Source organism: Myxine glutinosa, chromosome 2 (assembly GCF_964187855.1).
Source record: "Myxine glutinosa chromosome 2, kmMyxGlut1.1, whole genome shotgun sequence".
NCBI classification, from domain to species: domain Eukaryota; kingdom Metazoa; phylum Chordata; class Myxini; order Myxiniformes; family Myxinidae; genus Myxine; species Myxine glutinosa.
In genome coordinates this window covers 35298201-35324267 of record NC_136262.1, presented here as the reverse complement: position 1 = coordinate 35324267, position 26067 = coordinate 35298201, and the positions used below count along the sequence as shown (strand labels likewise).

Here is a 26067-nt window from a genome sequence, read left to right as displayed (position 1 = left end):
CGCCAACAATCGTCCACCATAACACCAACAATCGTCCACCATAACACCAACAATCGTCCACCATAATACCAACAATCGTCCACCATAACACCAACAATCGTCCACCATAATACCAACAATCGTCCACCATATCACCAACAATCGTCCACCATAACACCAACAATCGTCCACCATAACACCAACAATCGTCCATCATAACACCAACAATCGTCCACCATAACACCGTCCACCATAACACCAACAATCGTCCACCATAACGCCAACAATCGTCCACCATAACGCCAACAATCGTCCACCATAACGCCAACAATCGTCCACCATAACGCCAACAATCGTCCACCATAACACCAACAATAGTCCACCATAACACCAACAATTGTCCACCATAACACCAACAATCGGACACCATAACACCAACAATCGACCACCATAACACCAATAATCGACCACCATAACACCAACACCTTCAGCAAGTGAACTGAAAGTTCGTGGTCGCGCAATGCATTCTGGACTGCACTATATGCAAGGACAGATGGGAATACTTCTGCTGTTTTACATCCCACGTGTTTCTGCTGCTTCATCACCATGACGACGAGACGCCTCCCGCGAGTTCCCGGAACGTTGTCCAATCCGTGCACAGCTCACGACACCACGTGAGTGTGTGACCAATGAATTTTCATAACTAGTTCATCTCTCGGGCCCCGGCCATGTTCACAGCACTGGACCCAAACACTCGTCCCAATGGCTGCTGCTATCACGTGTTCGCAGCAACCTTTCGAGTTTGGACCTTGAAACACCCCCATGACTGATTGGCTGTACTTTAAGCCACTGCCACTCCTCCGTTATTGATTGGTGGAGTTGTCGCAGCGTCCCTTTCCACGAATTGTGCTCCACATTAAGAGTGTGGGGTCTTGTTTCCTTATTCCTCACAGATTCCCCACGCAGCTTGGACGAGGCAGGAAAAGCTCGAGAAATGGCGGCGATTGTGCGGCGAATCATTAACACAAGCCGGGCTCCGGCGGCCATCGGCCCATACAGGTGCAGTTCCGAGCCACGTGTTTTGATTGATTCCAAGCCTCTGATAGTTGATTAGTTCTCATCCCCATATTTCTCTGTGTCCTTTGCACTTTGCTGGTTTATTTCCTCCTCCACCGCCCTGCAAATATGGACAGAATGGTTCAAACAAAACTTCTGTGCACGACTCCCTTCTTCCAAATTCCAATCCACCAACTCCGCTCCACCCACATCGACCACTTCCCTCCCCTCTTTCCTCCTCGACCCCCCCCCCCTCACGCCTGTCCTCCTCGACCTCCTCCCCCCACCTTCACCTCAGTCCGAATCGACACTCTCCTTCCACTCAGTCGGTCCTCCTCGACTCCTCCCCCCCCTCACCTCAGTCCTCCCCCCTCACCTCAGTCCTAGACTACCCCCCCTCCCCTCGCCTCATTCCTCTTAGACTCCCTCCCCCCTCTCCTCATTCCTCTTAGACTCCCTCCCCCCTCCCCTCATTCCTCTTAGACTCCCTCCCCCCTCCCCTCATAGACTCCTTCCCCCCCCCTCCCCTCATTCCTCTGACTTCCTCCCCTTCTCCCCTCACCTCATTCCTCTTAGACTCCCTCCCCCCTCCCCTCGCCTCATAGACTCCCTCCCCTCATTCCTCTTAAACTCCCCCCCCCTCATTCCTCTTAGACTCCCTCCCCCCCTTCCCTCGCCTCATTCCTCTTAGACTCCCCCCCTCGCCTCATTCCTCCCCTCGCTTCATTCCTCCCCTCATTCCTCTTAGACTCCCTCCCCTCCCCTCATGCCTCTTAGACTCCCTCCCCTCCTCTCTCCTCCCCTCATTCCTCTTAGACTCCCTCCCTCCCCCTCCCCTCCCCTCATTCCTCTTAGACTCCCTCCCCCCTCCCCATTCCTCTTAGACTCCCTCCCCCCTCCCCTCATAGACTCCTTCCCCCCCCCTCCCCTCATTCCTCTGACTTCCTCCCCCCCTCCCCTCACCTCATTCCTCTTAGACTCCCTCCCCCCCTCCCCTCATAGACTCCCTCCCCCCCTCCCCTCACCTCATTCCTCTTAGACTCCCTCCCCCCCCTCCCCTCGCCTCATAGACTCCCTCCCCCCTCCCCTTGCCTCATTCCTCTTAGACTCCCTCCCCCCTCCCCTTGCCTCATTCCTCTTAGACTCCCTCCCCTCGCCTCATTCCTCTTAGACTTCCTCCCCCCTCCCCATTCCTCTTAGAATCCCTCCCCCCCTCCACTCCCCTCATTCCTCTTAGACTCCCTCCATCCTCTTAGACTCCCTCCTCCCCTCCCCTCATTCCTCTTAGACTCCCCCCCTCCCCTCGCCTCATTCCTCTTACTCATTCCTCGCCTCAGTCCTCCTGGACTCCCCCTTGCCTCAGTCCTCCTGGACTCCCCCTCGCCTCAGTCCTCCCCCTCGCCTCAGTCCTCCCCCTCGCCTCAGTCCTCCTGGACTCCCCCTCGCCTCAGTCCTCCTAGACTCCCCCGCCTCATTCCTACTGGACTCCCCTCGCCTCAATCCTCCTGGACTCCCCTCTCATCTCAGTCCTCCTCCCCTCGCCTCATTCCTCACCTCAGTCCTCCTGGACTCCCACTCGCCTCATCCCTCCTGGACTCTTCCCTCGCCTCATTCCTCCTGGACTCTTCCCTCACCTCATTCCTCCTGGACTCTTCCCTCGCCTCATTCCTCCTGGACTCTTCCCTCGCCTCATTCCTCCTGGACTCTTCCCTCACCTCAATCCTCCCGGACTCTACCCTCCCTCAGTCCTCCTGGACTCTACCCTCCCTCAGTCCTCCTGGACTCTTCCCTCGCCTCAGTCCTCCTGGACTCTTCCCTCGCCTCAGTCCTCCTGGACTCTTCCCTCGCCTCAGTCCTCCTGGACTCTTCCCTCGCCCCAGTCCTCCTGGACTCTTCCCTCACCTCAGTCCTCTTCCCTTGCCTCATTCCTCCTAGACTCGCCCCTCCCCTCAGTCCTCTAAGACTCAACCTCACCTTTGTTCACCTCGACCTCCCCCTCCCCCTCCCCCTTGCCTTTGCGCTCCTCGACCTCCCTCCCCTCGGTCCGTTTCGCCTCCCCGCTCCATCCCCCAACCTAAGGTCCATCTCCTCTCCCACACCCCCAGCTCCACTTTCTTCCTTTCCTCAGCCCCACTTCCCCTCTCTCCTCCACCCCCTCCCCCCCCCCCATCTCTTAACACTACTTTATCCCCACCGCCACTCCTTCCCCCTTTCTGTCTCCCCTCTGCATCCGATATAATAAAATAACCACCTTTAGAGGCCATTTTTCCCCGCAAAGCGGGGGTTGGCCTTTTTCGAGAACCGTGGTTGTTGTTGTTTTTTGGTCCCCTTTTTGAAGCAATGTTTTACGGCCGGATGCCCTTCCTGACGCCAACCCTTTTTGCCGCCTTTAACGACAAACGGGGAATTACCAGTGAACTGGTACTCAATTAGCCGACCTCGGAAGGATGACAGGCTGAGTCAACCCCCCTGGCGTTAATTCAGCGATCGACCGGGATTCGAACCTAGGATCCTAAGCTGGCACCCTAGCCGCTAGCCCAACACCAGGGTTCTGGTGGCGATGGCCCCTCTGCATCCGATAACCATCGTAAATTGGGACAGTTCACGGAAAGAATGATTTCGAGGAGGAGGAGGAGGAGGAGGAGGAGGAGTAGTAGGACCAAGTGGTGTAGAATGACAATCTGATTTATTTGTTTAAAAGTTGTGAAAACGAGTTTAGAATCACCTTCAATGTTATTTACAGAGAGAGCTTCATGATGTTCCGTTACTTTACACATAGGAATAAAGCTCGTTATGCTGTAACATTCGGTTTAGCAATGAAGTTGTATCATGTGGGGATAGATGTGTGTTGTGAATATGAGTTAGACCAAGTTCATGTTCTTTCCTTTAACTTTCACATTTCGCACCAAACGTACTTGTTACTGCTTTGATACTGCTTTGTTCCAACAACTTGGCCCTCTGTTCTCTCTCCGAAACCTCTTCCACACAGACATCAACTCTACTCAGATGCTTCTTCTTCACTTTCCGAATTGTTCTCTTTCATTCCTGGACATTCGTCCCGTCTTGCTAACCCTTTCCATTTCTTTCTTTCGGACTTTTTCACACGAAATGCACCTCGTGCTCAGCGTGCCTTCACTTAACCCGGTCGTCGCCACGCTACCAAAGGTCTCTGCCTCACCTCAAACATCTCATGAGATTCCTGATATGTGACACAGACGTATTATCGTATTTGGCTCATGAACCTCCAGCATTTCCCCCACACGATCGGGGGCACTACCACAGTGGAGGAAGAAGTCCGGATTGAGACAAGCCAAAACCACAAAGCAGTGGGTCACTGCAGCCTCGACCAAGGAATACCCCACACTTCATCTTTCTCACACTCAATTTCTCAACCCCTCTTCCCAAACACTCTCTTCTTCCTTCGGATGTCTGGATCCATTTAATGTGTAGGTGGCAAGTTATTCTTACAAGGCATCCAAGGGGGGTGGGGGGGTGGGGGGGGAGGGGGTCTCTTGCGTAAGGGATAAGGGGAATGTACACAGCTTGCAAAAGTATTCACCCCCTCCAAGGTTTTCACATTTTCATGCCACCTGAGCTTATTTCATGATTCTTTCAAATCAAACTGAATATATAGCGTCTTCACAAACTGCTCCAAAGTGATAAATCCAAAAAATGCAGATAAAATGTGAATAAGTTAGATTAATAGAGAAAATCACATGATTCCCAGTTGCATAAGCATTCAAACACTTTAGTTCACACACAGTTCGATAAAACAGTGGTGCATATTTAGTGTGTTGGTTCGATTGGCCAACTCCGCAGTCACAGGCACGGTTCCCCATCTGTTCCATCCATCTCTCAGGTACGGTAAACCGACACTGGGCACAAAGATCCGGCCAGAGGTAAGTGCTGTAGTGTAGATTGTGCTGGTGATATTTTTATAGACTAGTTGGGTTTCAGAGTTATCTGACCCATGACTGTCACAGTGGTGAGGTGTGGGATTTGGAATTCCCCAACGACCGTTTGTTTGGAATCGTCTTCAATGTTATTTGCAGAGCTTGATGATGTTCCTGTGCTTTGGCTCTCATGTTTGGTGTATGATCTACAATGTGAACAATGATAGATGGATAAACTGGCTCTGGCTGTGTGAACCTAGTTGGGTTAACTATTTCAGCTCCAAAACTGACTGACTGTGGTGTTGACCCATATTTATTGTACAGGGTCCGGCTGGGAGGTGACGATTTTCAGAAAACTCGTACACAGCTATTTTTAGTCGAATTTCAATTTTTATATTTGTTAAAGACTACATATATAATGCCATTTAATACACTGTAACAAAGACATTTTAAAAATGTAATTCATGTTTGAATTGGGTATAACAATGCAAGTGGGGGGTCTAGTGCATGCGTGATGGCTGTTGGTTACTCGTTGTTAGGCGCCATTTCAGTAGCCATGGAGCTGTGGACGATTGAACATCGCGTCTTTGTTGTTGAGACGTTTATTCAAACGGGTAGTTCGGTGGTGCTTACACAGCGCAGATTTCGTACTCACTTCAATGTTGGTCGACGTGGCGCCGTTCCGTCTTGAAACACAATATATTGGGTATAACAATACTTCAGGGTAAAACTTCAGGCCGTCAGGCTTCAGGCGTCAGGCTTCAGGCTTCAGGGTGGGTAAAAAACTTCAGGACAACTGGATCTGTGAGGCCGGGAGCAGCTCGGGGAGGTGATCGAACCGTTAGGACCCCGGAAAACATCGAAAGGGTTCGACAAGCTGTGGAGGCCAGCCCTCGTCGGTCAGCGGTACGGCACGCTCGCGCTCTACGGATGTCAGACAGATCAGTTCATCGAATTTTGCACTTGGACCTTCATTATCACGCATACAAAATCATGGTGGTTCAAGAACTGCAGCAGAACGATTTCGTACGGCGGTTTACATTCGCAGAAAGAATGCTGGAACTGCTGAGGGATGCTGCTGTGCTGAGAAATGCTGGAACTTTTCCGCGCGTCTGCAAGAATGCTTGGACAAGAACGGCCGCCATTTAGATGATGTCATTTTTCAAACATGAATTACATTTTTAAAATGTCTTTGTTACAGTGTATTACATGGCATTATATATGTAGTCTTAAAAAATAATAAAAATTGAAATTCGACTAAAAATAACTGTGTACGAGTTTTCTGAAAATCGTCACACCTCCCTGACGGACCCTGTATTTGTGGAACCTGACCTGATCTGATTTCTGATTTTTATGTCTAACATTGTGAAATACATCTGGACAACTATGTTCTGCAGTAACCTTAGCATCAGGTGACTGCTCGCTATTGTTTTTCTTTCTGCATGCAGCCAGGCGGTGCTGGTGGATCGTACGTTGTACATATCGGGGCAGCTTGGCTTGGACCCTTGTACGGGCAATCTAGTGACAGGAGGGGTCCAATCGCAGGCCCAGAAGGTATGGCTTTGTCCGAATCCAATCTAAATGCCAGGGATTGTGGTTTTGAATCTCGAATGCTGTGTTGACTCGCTTTTGGTGGTGGAGAACCCCTCCCTGTCTGCTTATGAGACAGTTTAAAAAAATCTTCATATAGGTCTGTCTCGTTTTTGTTTGTATGTTTGGCTGAGTGTGATAACTCGTGAATTGTTTCAGCTATCTTCTTCAAACTTTACCAGAAGATTCTGAAGGAAAAAAGTGAGGTCGTCAATGTTATTTGACTAAATAGGTCAAAGATGAAGGAGACAGTGACGATTTTCATCATACCTATCAGGCTACTGCCTGACGCCTTCTTATTGTACACCGCTCCTTTCCTATGCCATCTCCAGGCGCTGCATGACGTCATTGCCGGGCACCGAAGGGGGCCCGGCAATGACGCGCGCTGAGAGGGAGTACTCGGTTTTCATTCCGGTTTCTTGGTTTCTTGTTTGTTTGTTTGGGCGATATCTCAGCCATCTTTGAGCTAGGAAGCTGAAATTTCGGCAAATGTGAGAAAATAGTGAGCAAATGCTTTGGCAAAAACAGTATTTTTGTTGTTCGATTTATCAATTAATTACTTAATTAATCGATCAATTAAGTACTTATTTATTTCCTTTTTCTTCTGGGCATTATCTCAGGCACCTTTTGAGTTAGAAAGCAAGTTATAGATGCAGATGAAACGGTGGTAGCTTAGGTATTATATTAGCCAATTGATTAATTATATTTTACGATTATTATTTACTAGCAAAGTTATGCAGCGTTTCCCGGAAAATAAATAGTCATGCAATTTAGTTTTTATATTCTGTTTATTATACCCTTCTGTTAAGCAACACAATATTCTTTCAGCACTTCATGATAAACTACATTTTTTGTTCTTATGCAAGCTGCATGGACAATTTATAGTCAGAGGAAACCACACCCCTTGGGCATGCCCTAGTCTAAATCTGATGCACCCATGTTTTTTCTCGTGAAAAGTTACCCCCCATGTGCTCCCTCTTCCTTCTCCAAGTCACTTTCTTAGGCTATCCATGAGGCACAACCGAACAAGCAGACGTTCACAAATAGGGATAGGTTGGTGGAGGTATGTTCTCTACTGAGTGCTGTTCTAGTTGGTGTTGTGGCTGTGTGGTTGTTTATGTGCTCCTTCTGTGTACTATTGTAAATTGTTCTTAGGAGTTAATAAATGCTTAATAGAGCATAAAGTAATTGTTCTTTTAGATATGCATCGCTAATTCGTATCGTTCGAAATGTGAAACTCACCCGATTCTCTAAAATTCCTCATTCCTGCGAGCCTTTATATGAAAGCGCGGCGTTACGCGCGCTGCTTGCGAGCAAGGAGGAAGCGGACAAGCGGTAACCTATAAGCGTCTTTATTTCATGAGCTCACTGTAACACTGGCGCGCTCCGGGGCTGCGCGCCCAGTGTATATCATGAGGCCACGCCTACCCCTCGGGCGTGGCCACCGCCCACTTGGTGCGCGGAATGATGTCACCACGCCAGTGGGCTTTTGTGTCCGCCACACGCGCCCCCCCCAGAATTCCCGCGCACCTGGAGGGCCAGTTTGCGGGGCAGACGAATGACCCGGCCGAAGCGCCCCCTGGCGATCGGCGGCGTCCGGGGTGCAGGGATGCCAGGTGGGATGCCCCTGGCTGCCCCTGGGATGGGTGCAGGACCGGGGGGCGGCGGGGCTGGGCGGTGCCGGGGGTCCGCCCGCAGGGGGGCGGCCCCGACGTGGGGGTCGGGCCACTGGCGGTGGATGGTCCACGTCGAGGTGGGCCGGCTTGAGGCGGTCTACCGAAACGTGGTCAGGAGTACCGCCGATGTCCAGGGTGAAGTGCTTCGCCCCGGTCTCCAGCACGCGGAAAGGCCCGTCGTATGGGGGCCGCAGTGGTGTCCGGTGGGCATCGTGGCGGACGAAGACGTACTCCGCCGTGCGAAGCTCCGCGGCGACGTGCGTCGGTGGGTGCCCGTGGCATGCCGTTGGCACCGGGGCGAACCTCTGGGCGGTCTCTTGCAGAGCGGAGCGCTGCTGTGCCGCGGACCATGGTGCCGTGGAGTCGGGGAGGAACTCGCCCGGCACCCGCAGCGGTTGCCCGAAGACCAACTCCGCCGCGGATGCGCGCAGGTCCTCCTTGGGCGCCGTCCGGAGGCCCAGCAGGACCCAGGGGAGCCTGTCGACCCAGCCGCCGTCGCGGAGGGTGGCCCGGAGGGCGGCCTTCAATGAGCGGTGAAATCGCTCACACAGGCCGTTAGCCTGGGGGTGGTAGGCCGTGGTTCGGTGCAGCCGGACCCCGAGCCCCTGCGCGACCGCCCCCCAGAGCTCCGAGGTGAACTGGGGGCCGCGGTCGGACGAGATGTCTGAGGGGGCGCCGAACCGGGCGACCCAGGTGGCGATGAAAGCCTGCGCGACATCGGCCGCCGTTGTCGACGCCAAGGGCACGGCCTCCGGCCACCGGGTGGTGCGGTCCACCATGGTGAGGACGTAGGTGAAACCCCGCGAGGGGGGCAGAGGTCCCACCAGGTCCACGTGGACGTGGTCAAACCGGCGTTCCGGCACCGTGAACGGGGCCAATGGGGCCTGGGTGTGCCGGTGCACCTTGGCGCGCTGGCACGCGAGGCACGTCCTGGCCCAGCCGCGGACGGCCTTCCGGAGGCCATGCCAGACGAACTTGTCGGCGATCAGCCTTTGGGAGGCCCTCGCGCCCGGGTGGGACAGGCCGTGGATGGCGTCAAACACCTGGCGCTGCCAGCCCGCGGGCACGATGGGGTGAGGACGCCCGAGGGAGACGTCGCACAAGAGGGCCGCGCCCGCGCCATCGAACGCCACCTCGGTGACGCGGAGGCCCGTGACGGCGGTCCGCAAGGCCTGGACGTCGGGGTCAGCGGCCTGGTCCGCTGCCATCCGGGCATAGTCGATGCCGAGGTGGACTGCGTGGGCGACGGCCCGGGAAAGGCAATCCGCCACCGGGTTGTCCTTCCCCGCGACGTGCTGGATGTCCGTCGTGTACTCGGACACGGCCGAGAAGTGACGCTGCTGCCGGGCCGACCACGGCTCGGTGACCTTGCCCATCGCGAAGATCAGCGGCTTGTGGTCGACGAAGGCAGTGAACGCACGGCCCTCGAGCAGATGGCGGAAGTGCCTGACCGCCAAGTGAAGCCCGAGCAACTCGCGGTTGAAGGTACTGTAACGGCGTTCGGGCGGGCGAAGCTGCCGGCTAAAGAATGCCAGCGGTTGCCAAGCTCCACGCACCCATTGCTCGTGCACCGCGCCCACCGCGTAGTCCGAGGCATCGGGGGTGAGGGCGATCGGTGCATTGGGCGCCGGGTGCATGAGCATGGTGGCGTTAGCCAAGGCGAGCTTCGCGCCCGTGAACGCCGTGTCCATCTGCTCAGTCCAGGTAACGTCGCCTTTGCCCGGCTTACCTCGGAGAGCTTCGTGCAGGGGGCGCAGGAGCTGGGCGATACGGGGCAGGAACCGATGGTAAAAGTTCACCATGCCCAGGAACTCCTGCAGCCCTCTGATCGTGCGGGGGCGCGGAAACCCCTTCACCGCCTCCACCTTGGCCGGCAGGGGGACGGCTCCATGCCTGGTGACACGGTGCCCCAGAAAATCGATTATGGTGGCGCCGAACCGGCACTTTGCGGGGTTCACAATCAGGCCATGCTGGCCCAGGCGTTCGAAGAGCGTGCGGAGGTGGCGTAGGTGCTCTTCGTGGGACGCGCTGGCGACGAGGATATCGTCCAGGTAGACGTAGACAAAATCCAAGTCACGCAGGACGCTGTCCATCAGTCGCTGGAACGCCTGAGCCGCATTCTTCAGACCGAAGGGCATGCGCAGGAACTCGAAGAGTCCGAATGGCGTGATGACCGCCGTCTTCGGGACGTCCTCCGGCCTGACGGGGACCTGATGGTAGCCGCGTATGAGGTCCACCTTCGAGAAGAAGGACATGCCCGCCAAACGGGCGGAAAAGTCCTGAATGTGGGGGACGGGGTAGCGGTCGGGAGTCGTGGCGTCATTGAGACGGCGATAGTCCCCGCACGGTCGCCATCCCCCGCCGGGCTTCGGCACGATGTGCAGCGGCGACGCCCAAGCGCTCTCTGAGCGCCGAACGATGCCGAGTCGCTCCAGGGTAGCGAACCCCGCTTTTGCCACCGCCAGCTTCGTTGGCTCGAGGCGGCGTGCCCGGGCGTAGACCGGTGGCCCGACGGTGGGGATGTGATGGGCCAACCCGTGCTTGACGGTCCCCGCCGAGAAGGTGGGCCGCGTGAGGGCCGGGAAGCCGGCGAGGAGGCGGGTGAATGCGTCCGCTGCCGGACGCGTACAGACCAACATGGCCGGAACCGAACCGTTCGGCAAGCCGCTTGGCAAGCCGCTCGTTGAGCTGGGCAACGCACAAGCGAGCGAGCTGAACGTCTCGGCCTGGACAAGATGTCTGCGCTTGACGTCGACCAGGAGCCCATTAGCGCACAGGAAATCCGCGCCAAGCAGTGCCATGGGCACGTCGTCGGTGACGAACGTCCATCGGAAAACCTGCCCTCCGAACCGCAGAGAGAGGCAGCGTTTTCCGTACGTACGGATGGGTGTCCCGTTCGCGGCAAGCAGCGCGGGGCCCCCACCCGCGGCGTGCTTGTCTGACGTGCCGGCGGGAACGACACTCACCTGCGCTCCCGTGTCGCACAGGTAACGGCGCCCGGAGAAGGTGTCCGTTATGAACAGCAGGCTGCTCGAACGGCCGGCGCTCATCGCCACTATTGAGCGCCGGCCCAGGCGTTTCCCGACCTGTTGAAGGAGCATGGCGGATGACACTGCCGAGCTTCATGGCCGAACTTGGCGTGGAACCAGCACCAGGTGGTGGAGCTGGAGGAGCGCGGCTGGCTCCGCCAGGCCGGTGGAGTTGGCGGGTTTCCCCGCGGTGGCGGTTTTCGCCGCGGCGGTGGGCGGGGTGTGGCGGCGGTCACGAGGTGCGTATCAGCATGCTGCGTATGCTGTGTAAGCTGATGCTGTGGATCAGCAGCATCAGCAGCAGCATCAGCAGCATCAGCCACGAGGGCCGTGACGGCCACGCCGACTCTCGCCCGCGTGTCCGAAGCGGCGAAGTACTTGTCCGCCTCGGCTGCCAATGCTCGGGGTTCCGTTAGCCCGGTCCCGGCCAACGCGAGGCGAACCTGCGCTGGAAGTTGGCGACGGAAAAGCACCCGGAATAGAGAACCGGGGGCTTCGTCGCCCAACAGTGACAGCATATGGTCCATTCAGACCGACGGGCGCGTGTCACCGAGCTCGGGGAGATCCAGGAGGCGGTCGGCCCGTGCGTCGTCCGTGAGGCCGAACGTGGCTAGGAGTAGCCGCTTGAGTGCCTCGTACTTGTGGCCGTCCGGTGGGTGGCGAAGGACGGACACAACTCGAGCGGCCGTGCCGGGCCCGAGGGAGGCGACGACGTGGCAATAGCGCGTGTCATCGCCGGTGAGGCGCCGAAGCTGAAATTGGGCTTCGGCCTGGACGAACCAGACTTCGGCCTGAGCCTCCCAAAATTCTGGAAGTTTGATGAAGTTGGCCATGGCAATGGCGTCGCGTGTGGAAGGATCGCTCCGGCAGATCCAACGTCAAGGGGGTCACCAGTAAAGCGCGGCGTTACGCGCGCTGCTTGCGAGCAAGGAGGAAGCGGACAAGCGGTAACTTATAAGCGTCTTTATTTCAGGAGCTCACTGTAACACTGGCGCGCTCCGGGCTGCGCGCCCGGTGTATATCATGAGGCCACGCCTACCCCTCGGGCGTGGCCACCGCCCACTTGGTGCGCGGAATGATGTCACCACGCCAGTGGGCTTTTGTGTCCGCCACAATATGATGTTTTATTCCTCTGTTTTTTTTGTCTAAATTTGCCCTTTTTTGCTGGATTAGGCCATTTCCTCAGGTTTAAGTGGGAAAAAGTGGTCATCGTAGAGACACCGTCGTCACCAAGACAGGCCTGGATCAGAGCCATAGAATACCAGAATTTGGCGAACTTGGTTTGAGCGAAAACTATCGTGATTGGAGGATACGTGATCACAAGACCGCAAGGTGCCATTTTGTTACTCATCTTCACCGAGTGAAGCGCTACATTGTGTGCATCTTTGTAGACTCTGTCATATTTACATCTCGTCGTCATTATTTTTCATTCTGAAGTCGGTTTTGGGGTGTAAAATATTCCGTGCTCTTCACAATGGGACAGTTCCAATTGATCAGACAGAGGATGGAAGATGCATCTTTATCCTCATGATCCAGAAAGGAGGAAAATATGGTAAAGTAAAAGTTCATCGTGCGGAATGGAGAGCCAGCAACGTCTCGTTTCTGTGTGCAGTGGGTTGAGAATAATTACGTTGCTGTTAAAACGAGCTGAGTATAGAATCAGGACAAATAAAAAGTAAATAACTTAAATGTTGATTGATCAGCGATGAGGGGAATTCCCTTTTACAGATTCCCTCTCATGGCAGATCAATTACTATTTAAAATATTTATTTCTTATTTGTTTTGAAAAATATTACCATTTAAAGTATGCTAATTTTCCTACCCGAGCAGTATGCTAATTTTGTCCTGAAATGATTGATTACATGCCAAATATAATCAGGAGTGATTTTGAGGGGTTAAAGTATCAATGTATCAATTAAAGTATCAAGAGACTCTGCTCACCTTGACTCCTTCATTCCTCTTTTCTCCTGCCTCTGGAACAAACTCCCTCACTCTCTTCAATCCCACTCCTCCCTCCAGGTCTTTAAAACAGCTGTTCACCACCATCTCTTATCTTCCCCCATCCAAAACCTTGATCTTTTCTACCCCCGCTAATTTCACCCAAATCCACTTTTTTGAAATACCAACTTCTTTCCTGGAAGTCCTTGGTGTCCTTGTGTTTATACTTCTCCCTTGCCCCTCCCCCTTCCCACGCCGCCTCCCCCCAAGCCCTCTCCCTCCCACATATTCCCGATGTCCCTGCTCTCAAATGTTGTGTTTATGTGCTTCCCCTTCTCTCCCCATCTTGTCTACCGCTCCCCTTTTTATATACTTTGTTTGTTTGTCTGTGTGATTTGTTTGTGTGATAAATGTTAGCTCTTTCACGAGCCTCGATTCTGTTTACAAAAAATAAAATAAAATAAATAAATAAATAAAAACCCTGGAAGTGCTGAGCTGAAAGCTGAGCCCTGGAACGAGCTCAGAGAGGAGGAAGCTAAGCCCTGTCCTGCCGGCATCACGCACACTCCATCGGGCTGTGTCACTCCCCCCACACACCCTGCCTGGACAATTACATCTGAACTGGGCATTCTCCTCGTGAGCAATTTACCGGGTTTGGCCTAGGAATTCTACTGTCTTGTGGCTTCCTTTGTCTTGTATTGTGTGTGTCTTGAGAGGCAAAGGCAGAGGATAATTCAGGTTCCCGTTCGTATAGTGGGTGCATATGAGGTAGTGGGTAATTTGAGATTATTAATTGTTTGCATTTGCACAGATGTGCCATTACACAATACACTTTATAAACCTGGCTCGGTCTCTGGCTCATTATGCTTGCTCGTGACGGTTTCATCAGGTGCCTCCAATCTAGTGCTGTTAAAGGCAGATTGATTGGTTGAAGAGATGAGACTGCATCACGTGATTTGGTAAGCTCATCCAAAGGTGAGATCTGTCACGTGATTTCCAAGGCACAGGCACTCATCCGGTGCATGACTTCAATCGGCATGGTAACGTGGCTCTGGATGTGGGATCTGGTGGGAGGTCTCTGTAACTGGGAACTGACATGGTCGATCAACGACTCACCGGATTCGAACCTGAGCAACCAGGTCGGACCGTGTGACCATTAGAATATTTTCCTATTCCTTTGAGGAAGTTTTTCCGATTATTGGCCTATCACTTCGCCATCGCCAACGGGTCACTGGTCTCTATGCCTTCTTCCGCCTCATTTCTGGTGTTGCACCCTCTGCCTCGCCATGCTCTGTCCCTCCTCCACTCCCTCCCAAGTATCTGCTGGATGCATGTGATCCACTCGCAACCCCCTCTTAGTGAAACTGCCTAAATCCAGAACCACTGCTCACCTCCACTCATGTATTCCTCTCTTTTCTTGCCTGTGGAACAGCCTTCTACACTCTCTTCGATCCAATTATTCCCTTCAAGACATCTGGTCACCAGAATCCAAAGCCATGATCTTTTCTACAACTGTTAAACCACCCCCACCTCCACAGAATTTTGCTTATGTATTGTCGCGTTCCCGGGATTAACACCCCTGGGGATGGATAGCCGATCGAGCTTTACACTCCAAGGCGTTCAATCCAATGGCGCTGTGAATATGCACGGGCGATGAGGGTAGCGAAGCCCTTACCTGTACAGATCCCACTGGACGTCCTCGACCCTGGTAATAAATTCAAAAGCTTTTTTTCCGACAACTTCTGTGATAGAAATTAGTACTATTTGGGTCGTGGACAAAAAGGTTTGGGAACCACTCTTCGAAAAAGTTCTTATTGTAATACTGATATTCTGAAAGAACCGTGATATAAAACTCCAGGGCCTTCTTCTATCCTGGAAAGACGACCTTTTCAAACGGGCATTTTAATGATTAGACAAATTTCGATGATTAGCAATTATTATCTTCAACAACAAAAATCGATTATTAGCTTTCCAATCAAGTAAATCGATTAGTAGCTTTCCCACGGTACCATTCGGATTATTTTACAACAGCAAGAACCCTTTGGTATAAAGTGCAGTCAGTCAGTCAGACACACACACACACACACACACACACACACACACACACACACACACACACACACACACACACACACACACACACACACACACACACACACACACACACACACACACCATCAAAATTGTACCAGTGATAATTGGAGCAACAGGAGTTATAAAGAAGAACCTCACTGAGATTTTGAAAACCATCCCCGGGAATATCACCACAAATGAACTACAATTGGTGACGATCCTGAAAAGAGCCCTTGGAAAAAAAAACTCTGACAAACTTCAACAGCTTGGTCCATGAAATGTGATTCCTTACTGAAGCGGAGGTGGATACTTTGGGTCTTGGGAGGACTACATTCCACCTCCAGAAGCCCACAAATGGAGATAACAACCAACGACATATACACACACATACACTTCTCCTTTTGGTAATATATTTGGTTACAAAGCTTTTCACTACAACCACTCAATGTCAGCCCCAACCTTAACCCTTTTTGGGTGTGGATGTGACGCCTCACTTCCTGCTTCCCTCATAGGCACAAGGCAATATTATTACTGTGTTTATATAAAGACTGCTCTTTCTATTCATGTGTTGCTCTTTAATTTGTACTCCCCACCCCCCCCCCCTACCCCCCACCCTTGTCTTTCCAGGCTCTGGAAAATATGGGGGAGATCCTAAAGGAATCAAATGCAAGTTTTAGCAATGGTAAATTATTCGACATTACAAAATGAACAACATTCCTTGCTACCAAGCTGCCTTCCATTTGAAACTAACCCCCTCTCCATCGCGTTCACTGCAGTTGTGAAGACCACGGTGCTTCTGGCAAACATTGACGACTTTGTAGCTGTCAATGATGTATACAAAAAATGTAAGTGCATTTATTCGTCTCGTGTCGAAGGGGTTGAGAGACTATTGTAACGCCCGTCTGTTTGTCCACGTCTATATATTTCGCTTAAAAATTTTCCCTTCACAACCACTAATCCGATTGATGCAAAACTTTAATCATAGGAGGAGCTCCCCATGGAGAATATTTTATTGATGATTCTGACGTCACATGTCAGGGCAGCCATGTTGGATCAAAAGAAAAAATTTGGACATCTCCAAAAACACTGAATATGAATGAATGATCGTTTTAAGGCCATTTTCCCCGCTAGAGCGGGGGTTAGCCTTGCGGGCCCCATGACAATCATGGTTCCCTGTTTGAGGCAATGTTTTTATGGCCGGATGCCCTTCCTGACGCCAACCCTTGGTCGCCTCTTACGATCGATACGCAGGGATACGGTGTACCTATTCTAAACCGGGGTACACACCGGGATCATTCATCCCAGCAAGCTGGTACTCAATTTGCCGACCTCGGAAGGATGACAGGCTGAGTCAACCCCCCGGCGTTAATTCAGCGATCGATCGGGATTCGAACTCAGGATCCTAGGATCCCAAGCCGGCACCCTAACCGCTAAGCCAACACCAGGGCTTTGGAACTTGGAACTTTGGAATCTCCAAAAACACTCAACAAAAAATATTGGAACTTGGGATATCTAATCAACTCCTCAGGAATATATAGGATGATAACGATAATGTCCTCGGTGAAGTGTTATTCCACCCATAATTGGTTGAAAAAAAACAACAACAAAAAACCCACCCAGGGTTTGAACTGCCGACCTCGCAGATTCTGAGGAGACGCTCCAACCATTACACCAATACACCATGGAGTCTGGTTAAATTGAAACTTCATATGTCTGATCTATGACCCGATGTGAGTGAAGAATTCAATTGATATCATCGGTCACATAGTCTAGTGGCCATATTGGATTGAAAATAAAAACAAAGTCTTCTCCAGAACAGCTCAACAGATTGATCTGAAACTCCATACATATGATAGACTAGCCATGGGGAGGGAATATGTTTGTTTGTCTGTAAATAGGATATCTCAAAAAGCTGTGGACGGATTCGGATGAATCTTCGTGGACAGGTTGGGTATGTGCCGAGGACAAATAAATTCTATCTTGGTGAAGATCCGAATAATGATCCGGATACAAGTATGCATACTGATGCAAAGATGAGCTGGTTAAATGTTGGGGTCAAGAGGTCAAAGGTTATGTCAGGTAAAATGTGATGCTTGAGAACGGCTGAAGTGATTTAAATCAAACTTGGTACAAGTGGTAAAGTAATGTGTGTGTGGAGGCATATCAGGTAGCATCGAAGAGTGCCATTATAATTTTAATCTCCAAGTGATTCTTCACCATTGAGTGATCGGGCCAAAAACGATACATAGCATGTTATTTCAAAAAGTTGCCGACACATTATGACAAAACTCGGTGGATTGGTTGCTTACACGGCAAGAACAGGCCGATTAGATGTTGGCTCCATTCTAAATCCAGATCCGGCCGACCGGTGGGATACAAAACCCAAACTATTCAGCCTGGTGGAGGTGTGCGCCCTACCGAGTGCCATTTTAATTGTTGGATGTTTTTCTAACACTGAGTTTCCATGAGTTTGTATCGCGTGTATCGCGTTTGTATCGCATGCGTGCTCGCTGCTCCCACACCCCACACATGTTCACACACTTTCTCCCCCCTCCCTCCTTCCCCCCTTCCCTCCCCCCCCCCCCCCCACCACGCATTCACCCCCCTCACTATCACCACGTGCATTCTCCCTCCCTCCCCCATCCCCCCGCCACTTCACCGCCCACCACACACCACCCGCATTAGACTTCCCCACTCTCCCCAGCATGCCTTCGGCAGCCCCACTCTCCCCAACCCCACCGCATGCATGCTGACCGACATGTTTGTGGAGGGCACTACCTGTACATTAACATTCAATGACTTTGCCACCTGTTTATTGGAAGCCTTTCCTGCTCAAGCTTAAAATGCTTGTTTTTGTGTTAATTAAATAATGGATTGTTTCCTTGTGCATTCTTCAGTTTTCAGCTCCCAGTTTCCTGCCCGTGCAGCCTATCAAGTGGCAGCGCTTCCAAAGGTCAGTCTCGTGGCCTGTGATGCATTTGATTGGATTTTATTGTTGTGGACTCATGGCTTACAGGAGTGCCTGCCATTTTGTCTCCTCCCATTCCCATGTTCCTGCCAGGGTGCGAGTGTAGAGATTGAGGCGATAGCCATTGTAGGTGAAGTAGTCGACAAGCCCTTTGGACACAAACTTTGATTTATTTTGAACATGGTGATTGTGAAATGGTGACTGACTCGATTTGAATAACCCACACATCATTTAGTGACATCGCCTAACGTGAGGAGCGAAGAACTGCAATTCGGTGTTTGAGGCCGAATGGCTGCCGTTTGTCCTTTATTAAGCTGAAGAGGTTTACCATTGCAGACCTGATTACCTTTGACTGATGATTTAAGGACCGCTTGTGGTGAGTTCTGCACATTCGATAAAATACTGCATAATAAAAGGTAAAAATTCATTTTAAGCCTTTGTTTTGTTATAAATACAGAATAAATTCCCACCCCCATCCCACTTCCCACGCCTCCTCCCCCAAGCCCCCTCCCTCCGACAGATCTCTCGAGGGCCCTGCTCTCAAATGTTGTACTTGTGTGCTTCCCCCTCTCTCCCCATCTTGTCTCCCGCTCCCTTTATTTTGTCTTATATGTCCGTTTGGTTTTTTTTGTCATTAATGTTAGCTCTTACATGAGCCTCGATCTTGTATAGAAAAAAAAAAAAAAAAAAAAAAAAAAATGAAAAGAAATATTTCTCAACATTCAGATGGTCTTGAAAAAGGCAGATTTTCATCCAAAAAAAAGACCATCGGTGTCATTTCATTTTACCACAAAATAAAGACCGTCGTCATTGAATTATTCCCAATAGCCTTGCATTAGGCTGGAGAAATTGAGGTCATGCTAACGTCAACACAATGTACACGCAATCAAACCTCTATAAGACGGAGCTGTGACAAAGCGGGCACGTGGAAAAGGAGGAAATGTCGAGCCGGCCAGCACAATGTTTACACGCGCTGCACATCCACAACTCATAATCCGTGAGGAGACGGCCAGTCACCACGCACACAGGAGGTTTCTCTTCTGGGAAAATTCTGTGGCACAGGAACCGGTCAGAAGTTAGCACTTAGGAACTTGATCATAAATCTGTCCCTTTCTTTCAATAATCTGTTGGACCACCAGCTTCTAATGCGCATCAACTAAATGTGTACCTCTCCATTACTCTATCATTGTGAACAACTACACTCTTTCCCTCCCAACTCCTACAATTTGACCCATCCAAGCAATGCACGTTCCCCTATTCATCTCTTCCTTCTGCCCTCCACCCTTTATGCCACAGGTGAGAGAAAATGGGGTCCCATGGAGGAGTGGGAGGGGGGGCCAGTGTTAGAGAGCACACTGAGGGGGGGGGAGGGAAGGCTAGCAAGAGTGCACGGGCATGCGCAAGGTTGGATCAGAGGAGTGCGAGCACTTGGGAGTGTGGGGAATTGCATGCGTGTTCAAGGAAGGTGAGGTCGAACGCTGGGGCACTCATCCTCCTAGGGCATGGGGGCGCTCGCACCGGGCTTCTCAGAGGGAGACGTGAGTGTCCGAGCGCTCCCTCAGGGAAGGAGAGGGGCAAGAGTGCGAAAGCACTCCCCCTAAGAGGGGAGGTGGTATGAACTCCAGGACGATCCCCTATGGGGGGGGGGGGGGCACAAGCATGTGGGATGACTGGAGTCCACAAACACTTGGATGCCAGGAACTTGGTAGCATGGGCAAGCATGCATACCCAGGAAGTTCGTTCTCAAGTGCACTGGAGAAATGCTGGAAGCAATGCTTGAGCTGCGGAATGAGTGTGCAAGCAGGGAAAGCTCAGAAGCTACCTGCAGTGCCTGCACTGGGTAAGCCAGGAAGCTACCGGACAGGATACAAGGAGGGACGGAGCACTAGAATTGGCGAACATGGTGGGGGATCGTGTGCTCTGTGGAGTCACGTTGAGCGGCGTGTTAAAGCAGTGTGGTTTCTCCACTCACCCTTCCAATATCTCTGATTGTGATTCCTCGCTTTTCGAAGTATCGTAAGGTTTGTGCTTGGTGAATACTTCCAAGGCACATTGTTCATAAGCTCGTTTTTCTTTTTCGGATAACCCAGGCATTGTCTCAAGGCGCAGGAAGGCTCGTGAGGCTGTTTTGAAGGCGCCACTTTTGCAGGCGAATAGGGCCAACAAAGAGTAGATATCCTCTGGAGGGATTATATCTTCGTAATCAACGAGGACTTTTGCTGTTGGAGGAAAGTGGGTTTGGATGAAGCTACCAAGATAACACAAACTTTGTTTTGCACCAATAGGTAAAGTAAATGAAGACTTGGACTGATAAAAAAGACTAAATGGGGACTTCAAAGAAATATCTGTTCATTTACTTTAAACATTTCATTTGTTTTGTTAAAAGGCCCATTAAAAAAATCAAACAAGGATAAGTCCAAAATCGAAGTTCAAACTCTAAATGGTGTTTTGCACTGGCATGTCTTTGAAAGAACTGATGGTATCCCACAGCCATGTACTGCATATGAACAGTGATGACAGCACAGTAGCTAATCTTGCAAGATTCTTCTCATGAAAATACTTCTAAAGCCTCAGATGACCAGTTTAACATCATGTGACCCCTGCTGGCAAATCAACAATTCTGAGCAAGGTTTGCACACTCTGAGCAACGTTAAGGTTTGCACACTCTGAGCAACGTTAAAGTGCATTTATTAATCAAACAATGTAACAGTTATTTTCTAAGGGACTTCGGCAAAATTTTCATCCTAACACTATAAAGCACTTTTGATGAAGATGTGGCAATGGAAAAACTTGTATAAACAAAACAGACGAGTTTAAAGGTCTTTTTAAGAACAAGGTCCTTGGTGAACAAAGTGAATGTGCAACATGTGACAATCTGAAATATAAAAGGTCACGACTTTTGTTGAGCTTTCAAAAGTAGGCCCACAGTTTCTAATGGTACATATTACATACCATTGAGGTAACCCTACTGGGTACTTGTGAGTAAGACTATACTTGGCAAACATATTTGTTTACCAAACATGACTTCCTTTACCTGTGGCAGTTGCAGTTTCAGGCTGCCCACTGTAGAACTGCCTCTGTGCCAGTAGGTAAAAGTGATAAGCCTCAGCACCACGCCAGGGCAAGTCTACCATCAATCCTCCAGCCGTCGCATCTTCCTCAAGTAAGCCCACAAGTGCAGAGGCCGCCTTTGAGAACACACCAAAAATCATAATCAGTGGCAGCACAAAGCACTTCAGTTTTGGTCGTTTCTCTCATTTGGATAAACTAGTGCACACACACTCACTACGGGCGGCAGCGGATTTTGTTATTCTCATTATTATTGCCAATTATTATTACTATTACTTATCTATATATATAAAACACAGTGTGTGTGTGTGTGTGTGTGTGTGTGTGTGTGTGTGTGTGTGTGTGTGTGTGTGTGTGTGTGTGTGTGTGTGTGTGTGTGTGTGTGTGTGTGTGATGTTACCGATGGACTCCTAAACGGAGAGGCTCACGTACTTGATATTTGGCACAGACATGGCCATAGAGCCTGGGAAGAACATGGCCGACCTAAAAAAAAAAATTTCATAATATTTTTTTACCATATTTTTACCTCAGCGCATTTCAGCGAGGAATATTATGCACGGAATCTGACCGGTGGCAGAGCAGCGCGCTGATTCGCTCAGAGCGATCACGTGATGTTCCTTGCCGCCATTAACTCAGTTACGCGTTCGCACGTATTTCAGAGCGAAAAGCGATTGCGTTTTTTCACATTTCAGCGAGGAACACCCCCCTCCCCCCTCCCCCTCCCCCTCCCCCTCCCCACCACCCCCTCCCCCTCCCCACCACCCCCTCCCCCTCCCCACCACCCCCTCCCCCTCCCCTCTCCCACCCCTCTCCTCTCCCATCCCTCCCCCTCCTCTCCACCCCTCCCCCTCCCCCCTCTTCTCCCTCACGTTTATACACGGAACGCCGGGTACTTCCCCCCCTCTTCTCCCCTCCCCCCCCTCTTCTCCCCTCCCCCCCCCCCCGTTCCCCTCCCCTCCTCTTCCCCCTCCCCTCCCCCGCCCGGCAATGCCGGGTACTTCTGCTAGTGTTAGATATTATGTGGTCTGATGAGACGAAAATAGAATTATTTGGCCTAAATGCAAAGTACTACGTCTATCAGAAACCGAGCACAGCTCATCACTCATCTAACACCATCCCTACCGTGATGCATGGTGGTGGCAGCATCATGCTATGGGGATGCTTTTCAGCAGCAGAGACTGAGACTTGAAAGGACAGAAGGAACAATGAATGGAGCCAAAGTCAGTCTAATCCTTGAGGAGAACCTACTTCAAAGTGCAAAATAACTTGGAGATTTACATTCCAACAGGACAATGACCCCAAGCATGCAGCCAAAGCCACACTGGAATGGCTTCAGCTCAAGAACGTGAAAGTCCTCAAGTGGCCCAGCCAAAGCCCAGATTTGAATCCCATTGAGAATCTGTGAAAAGGCTTAAAGATTGCTGTTCACCGATGCTCCCCATCCAGCTTGACAGAGCTTGAGCAAATCTACAAGGAAGAACGGGAGAAACTCCCCAAATCTAGATGTGCAAACCTGCGACAGACATCCCCAAGAAGACTCAAAGTTGTAATAGCTGCCAAAGTCTCTTCTACGAAGTACTGACTCAGTGGGTTGAATACTTATTTAAATTAGATATTTCTGTATTTAATTTTCAATATACAGTGGTACCTCGGCTTACGAGTGCCCCAACGTACGAGTTTTTCGGGATACGAGCCGTCGCTCGGGCGGTTTGTTGCTTTGGGATACGAGCCGAGATCCGATGTACGAGCTCAAAAAATTTATTTTTTTGAATTTTCCGGTTGTGGCTTCCGGTTCCGGTCACGTGGTTATCTTGCCGTGAAAGCATCTCTGCTTGGATATAAAACACGCAATCGTCGAAATACATGAGCGAGGAATCTCCTTGCTCCAGCCGGTGACGTCATCGGCGGGGATCCCCGCCTCCAGAGTGGCTGGTCACGTGACCGCCAAAGCGTGTCGCGCGTGCGGGTATAATGAGCTACACCTGTGGATCACGTGACCACGGAAGCACGCCTCGCTTGAGAGGCATGGCTTTCGGTTTGCGTTTTGCTTTATAAGGCGCGATAAATGGGCTTTTGAGTGTTAGCGGTTCATGGCGTTGACGGTTCATGACGGTTCATGACGGTTCATGACGGTTCATGACGGTTCATGGCATTGACGGTCAAAAACCCATTACATCAATTTTACCAGGCACTGTACAGTAAGTACAGTGGACACTAAATGCACGGTGGAAGGCTAGAAGTAGAAGATCGTCCAAGACAAGTGAGAATAAGCCATACTTTGGAGATGACGTCATTCGCTGGTCCGATAACCAAAGATGTGGTATAAAAAACCAGGTGAGCTAACAATGCAGCAATGAAGGAATTCGGCCAAGGCACCGGCACACAACGACCTACCTACATCGAAAGACTCAATGCCAATGGTGACAGAAGCCAAGACGGCCGGCTTAAACACCGCCGAAAGACCACGGTGTACCAACTTACGATGCAGAACATCTTGCACTTAATATGATGACAACAGGTGCCATCCTCTGACGTACCATTACAGGTACAGGTGCAGTACACGTGAGCACAGAGCAAAAGTTCACTGAAACCGAGATTAAGAAAAAAGAAAAAACACCTCGTGGTCCGTGCTCGATATCCGAGTTTCAATCTTTTCAAACACATGATGCTCTCGGTCACGGTATCTCCTGCGAGCTGCTTCTCCTTCAACCACACAAACAACAACTTCTCCATATCTTCATGGATAGAGGTCCGGAGCTTTGAAATAATCGTAACGCCCTTGGCTGGCGTTATAGCCTTTATGGACTCCTTCTGCTTCAAAATCGTACATATCGTAGAAGGAGTACGATCGTACTGCCTCGCCAAGTCGACAACACGCACACCTCACCTGGCATGCTCTTCTCCTCTGCTTAATAAAACCAGTTTATTTCTTTACATTCTCTTGTATTATGTACAGTATATACGAGGTCGTGCTTGTTTATACATTATTTGTTATTTATAAAGTACATTTTTGTTATTTAAAAGCACCTAACAAAAAAAATTGGTGTTTTTTTTTTGAGGCTGGAACGGATTAATAGCATTTCAATGCATTTGAATGGGAAAATTTGCTTTGACTTACGAGCGATTTGGCTTACGAGCTCCGTCACGGAACGGATTAAACTCGTAAGCCGAGGTACCACTGTACTGTACTTTTTAAAATCTCTAAAAACATGCCTTTACTTTATCATTATGGGGTATTTTGGGTATATCTGTGACAATTTGTTTTCATTCAATCCATTTTACATTCAGGCTGTAACACAACAAAACGTGAAACAGTCAATGGTGTGAATACTTTCTGAATGGACTGTATACTGTATAGCATGATATTTCAAGAAGTTATGGATGGATTATGACAAAACTAGGTGGATGAGTTGGTTAGGTGACAAGAACAAGCCGATTAGATTTTGGTTCAGGTCCGAATCCAGATCCGACCCACCAGTGGGATACAAAAGGTAAACTGTTCAACCTGGCGGAGGCATATGCTCTCTACCGAGTGTCGTTCTAGCTGTTAGTTACTTTTGTTATTAGAAACGGCCTTGGAAAAACGATATGATAAGCGCCTTAACATGGTATGGTGTTTGTCCAAGGAGGAATTAATTCCCCTTGGGGAGGAGGGACAGCGGCCTTGTAAAAATGGCACCTTATAAAATATAAGTTATTTATACACCTTAACAAAACATTATAATATCTGGTGTGACCTGTGACTGAACACACCCTGGGTTTCCTCACTTTGTTTAGTGTTACTGTTAAACAGCTTTAGAGACTGTTTCAAAAGGTAATCATATGTGTTTGTGGTTTATAATATTTTTACTTCTGGTAGGGGTGCTCCCACGAAAACGGAAAGGTTTATTGCTGTTTATACAGCTATTTTAACAGGGAATTTGTCAATGGAGGAAACACCCCTTGGGGAGAGGGGAAAGACTCACCAGTAAAGCAGATTATTAGCATTAATATCGTTTTGTAATAACATTACTATTGTGCTATTGTCAGCGTGGTTATTAGTCCCCTACCGTTGTACACCGGAGGGGACTATAGGTTTGCACTCCGTCCCTCCGTCTGTCCGTCCGTCAGTCCATCAGTCCGTCACACAAAGAACAGTTTTCCGGACATTTTTTCTAAACTCTTAATGCTAATGATTTCAAACTTGGTACATGGTTTCCTCATGATAAGTTACAGATCAAGTTCGAACTTCACGACGTTTCGATCATTTTTGACAAAGTTATGGCACTTTGAACTTTGGTAATTTCCCCAACAGTTTTCCGGACTATAATTTGGAGTGCGGTAAGTCAAAGCTGTTAATATTCCTTGTTTTAACTCCAATTTACATTCTGTTTCCACTTTTAGTGAGAAGTACGGGTCTGTGCAACCATTCATAAACTTTATTTGGTGCAATTTGGATAATTTTTAGCCGAGTTACCTCAGACCGTGAGTTGGTAATTATATAATTCACACATAGTTGAATACGTGCCGGCCGCTCCACGGAGCGACCTTGCGGGCTTATCAACGAGGCGAGGCGTGACACACATGTGTCTCAGCATACCTCAGAGCAAGTTTGAAAACCAGCATCAACCGTGCATAAATTTGCATATTCGATCATTTTTGACAAAGTTATGGCACTTTGAACTTTGGTAGGGGACATGTGTTGCAGTGCAATACTCAGAATGCTTGTTACTTTTGTGGTTAGAAGTGGCCTTAGAAAAATGCCTTGACAAAGCTATCTTAACACGGTTATACACCTCAACTCAGAGTTCACCCAA

The 26067-nt window shown here is 50.2% G+C and overlaps 2 protein-coding genes across 6 annotated transcripts in view; one reads left to right on the top strand and one right to left on the bottom strand.

Moving 5' to 3' along the window:
- Positions 1-713: 713 nt before the first annotated feature.
- RIDA (reactive intermediate imine deaminase A) lies at positions 714-18629 on the top strand. Its single transcript, XM_068108363.2, has 6 exons — positions 714-1038; positions 6377-6482; positions 15862-15916; positions 16011-16079; positions 18132-18187; positions 18296-18629. Exons 1-6 carry the CDS (start codon positions 974-976, stop codon positions 18368-18370), a joined length of 426 nt encoding a protein of 141 aa, XP_067964464.1. The 5' UTR covers positions 714-973; the 3' UTR covers positions 18371-18629.
- WDR35 (WD repeat domain 35) overlaps positions 18353-26067 on the bottom strand; it is a 192075-nt gene continuing 184360 nt past the window's right edge. For all 5 annotated transcript variants that reach the window (XM_068108360.2, XM_068108362.2, XM_078773176.1 and 2 more), the window contains 3 exons: positions 21237-21390; positions 20175-20421; positions 18353-19253 (listed from right to left, as the gene is read on the bottom strand). In XM_068108360.2, the coding sequence (XP_067964461.2) occupies positions 19097-19253; positions 20175-20421; positions 21237-21390 (558 nt within the window). In that variant the 3' untranslated portion in view covers positions 18353-19096. The remainder of the gene's footprint in view (positions 19254-20174; positions 20422-21236; positions 21391-26067) is intronic.